We start from the raw sequence: 1930 nt of genomic DNA, 5'->3' as shown, positions 1-1930 counted from the left end.
TTGGCATCCACGGCCTCCGGCACTTCCCCTGCCGCGCCCGTGTACTCGGCCTCTTCCATCCTGGGACGGCCATTGTACTACACCTCACCCTTTTACAGCAACTACACAAACTATGGGAGCTTCAGCCCATTGCAGGGCCAAGGGATTCTGAGGTACGGCTCTACCGGAGTGGCTGCTAACGAGGGACTTCCTCAGACTGTCCTCAGTGCCAGCGCCATTCACAAACACACATCTGAGCACCTGCTAAAGACTAACCAGAGTCAGACTGAGCAGCACTTCAGGGCCTTGAATGTAGAGTCTAAGAAAGGTAGGTAGAGCAAGGTTTGTTTTGCAGGCCATTTGTTTACAAATGACTTATTAGCTTCAGTTCTGAGCCAAAGTTAGTAATATGTTGGATATGTGAGACTGATGAACATACCTGCAGTTTAAAGGGCTCAACCGCTTTCTCACTTTGTTAACAAACCAGTGCTTCACTGGCATATTACTCCTTCTTATTCAAAGGTCAGCTATCAAAGCCTTTGATACCAAGTGACCAGTCATTAACCAAACATTTATTCCAGCTCAGGCTCAATGTTAAGCTCACAGTGCATGAATATAGGAAGACTATTCCACAGTTAGCCTCTCCTCTCTGAAATGGGTTTGTGTTTTCAGCAGATTCCCCCGAGGTGTGCACAGTAGGACCTCAGTCTTATCTGTCAAGCTAAAGACGATGAAGACCATTCAAGTAAGTCCCTGATTTGGCCATGTTGGGAGCAAATTTAACCACTTTAAGCACCGCAGGCTAAAAATTCTTACACATACTCTCACATACATTTCTCAGCATGCAGCCTTTATCATCTTACAGTATCCTACACGACCTTGTGGCCTAATCATACATTCTGGCCTCAAGGGTCACTTACTGCTACTGTGCATTTCTAAAGAGATTTAATTGTTTTTGTTTCTGGACTGATGTAGGTTTTGTTTCTTTGGTTTGCAGGTAGGTGTCACAGTTGCTTTGAGCAAAGAAAAACAAAGCCATCACCCCCCCTCCCCCCACCCTCCACCACTGCTGGTATTAAAAAAGCCCACCAGCTCTCCCCAAACCGGATTGCGTTGAGGACAGCAGAGCACTCCACTAGATTTAAAACCATATGGCATTGAAATATGAGGACTGGAAACATGGAGGTGCATTATTACTTTTTTTGTTTGTTTGTTTTCCCTTCTGATGACTTTGTGCATTTATGGATAAAGTAGTTATCTCACCATAAGGAAACTCTCTCAGGACCCCCTGTGTAGTTTGCTTCATTGCCATCTATCGTACACACATCATGTGTGGGACATGATTAGAGCTTCTCTACTTCATCTGTACTTTGTTTGTAAAGGCTGTAAACTGGAGGAGGGCGAGAGGTGGGGCTGGTAATCTCGACGAAGAGTGGAATACATTTGATATTTATTTTTGTATGATGACGGCAGTTGCCTATTAATTTATGCAAGTTGTATTGCAATGGAAAGCAGAAACCCTGTTTTGTAAATAAATTATAATTGGTTTTTATTTAAAAACGACCACAAAAATACAGAAGTTACAAAATGTTGTTAAGGAGAAAACTTTTACTAATTTATATCTTTCATTGTGAATAAAAGGTGCTGGTGTGCACTGGGAAATTTGAATGATCGCATTTTTTAAGGTGAGAAAGCGATGGGTATAAAACATCAACCTCCGGAATTCGTTTTCTTTAAATGAATATCTTCTGCGACTGATTTTACATCGGAAAAAAACCAAAGCAGTCCGCGCAGGAGAGATGTTTATTTTATCGTGCCGTAAAAAAGTCCTGCGCGTGCGTTACTGAGTAACCAATTTAGCTGCAATGTTTATTTATTTATTTATTTATTTATTTATTTATTTATTTATTCATTTATTTATTTATTTATTTATGATGTGTATGCATGTTAA

General features: G+C 41.1%; 1 protein-coding gene across 2 annotated transcripts in view; it reads left to right on the top strand.

The window, feature by feature from the left end:
• irx2a (iroquois homeobox 2a) overlaps positions 1-1641 on the top strand; it is a 6116-nt gene extending 4475 nt beyond the window's left edge. Inside the window, exons 3-5 of one of the 2 annotated variants that reach the window (XM_017710321.2) lie at positions 1-307; positions 655-724; positions 977-1641. The exon at positions 1-307 is cut by the window's left edge and continues 395 nt beyond it. In XM_017710321.2, the coding sequence (XP_017565810.1) occupies positions 1-307; positions 655-704 (357 nt within the window). In that variant the 3' untranslated portion in view covers positions 705-724; positions 977-1641. Of the gene's footprint in view, positions 308-651; positions 725-976 lie in introns of both variants that reach the window. The other variant, XM_017710320.2, reaches the window with a different exon arrangement.
• Positions 1642-1930: the final 289 nt, after the last annotated feature.

This window comes from Pygocentrus nattereri, chromosome 3, assembly GCF_015220715.1.
Source record: "Pygocentrus nattereri isolate fPygNat1 chromosome 3, fPygNat1.pri, whole genome shotgun sequence".
In the NCBI taxonomy this organism is placed as follows: Eukaryota; Metazoa; Chordata; class Actinopteri; order Characiformes; family Serrasalmidae; genus Pygocentrus; species Pygocentrus nattereri.
The sequence above is the reverse complement of the archived record's forward strand: the minus strand, read 5'-3'. Positions and strand labels throughout refer to the sequence as shown.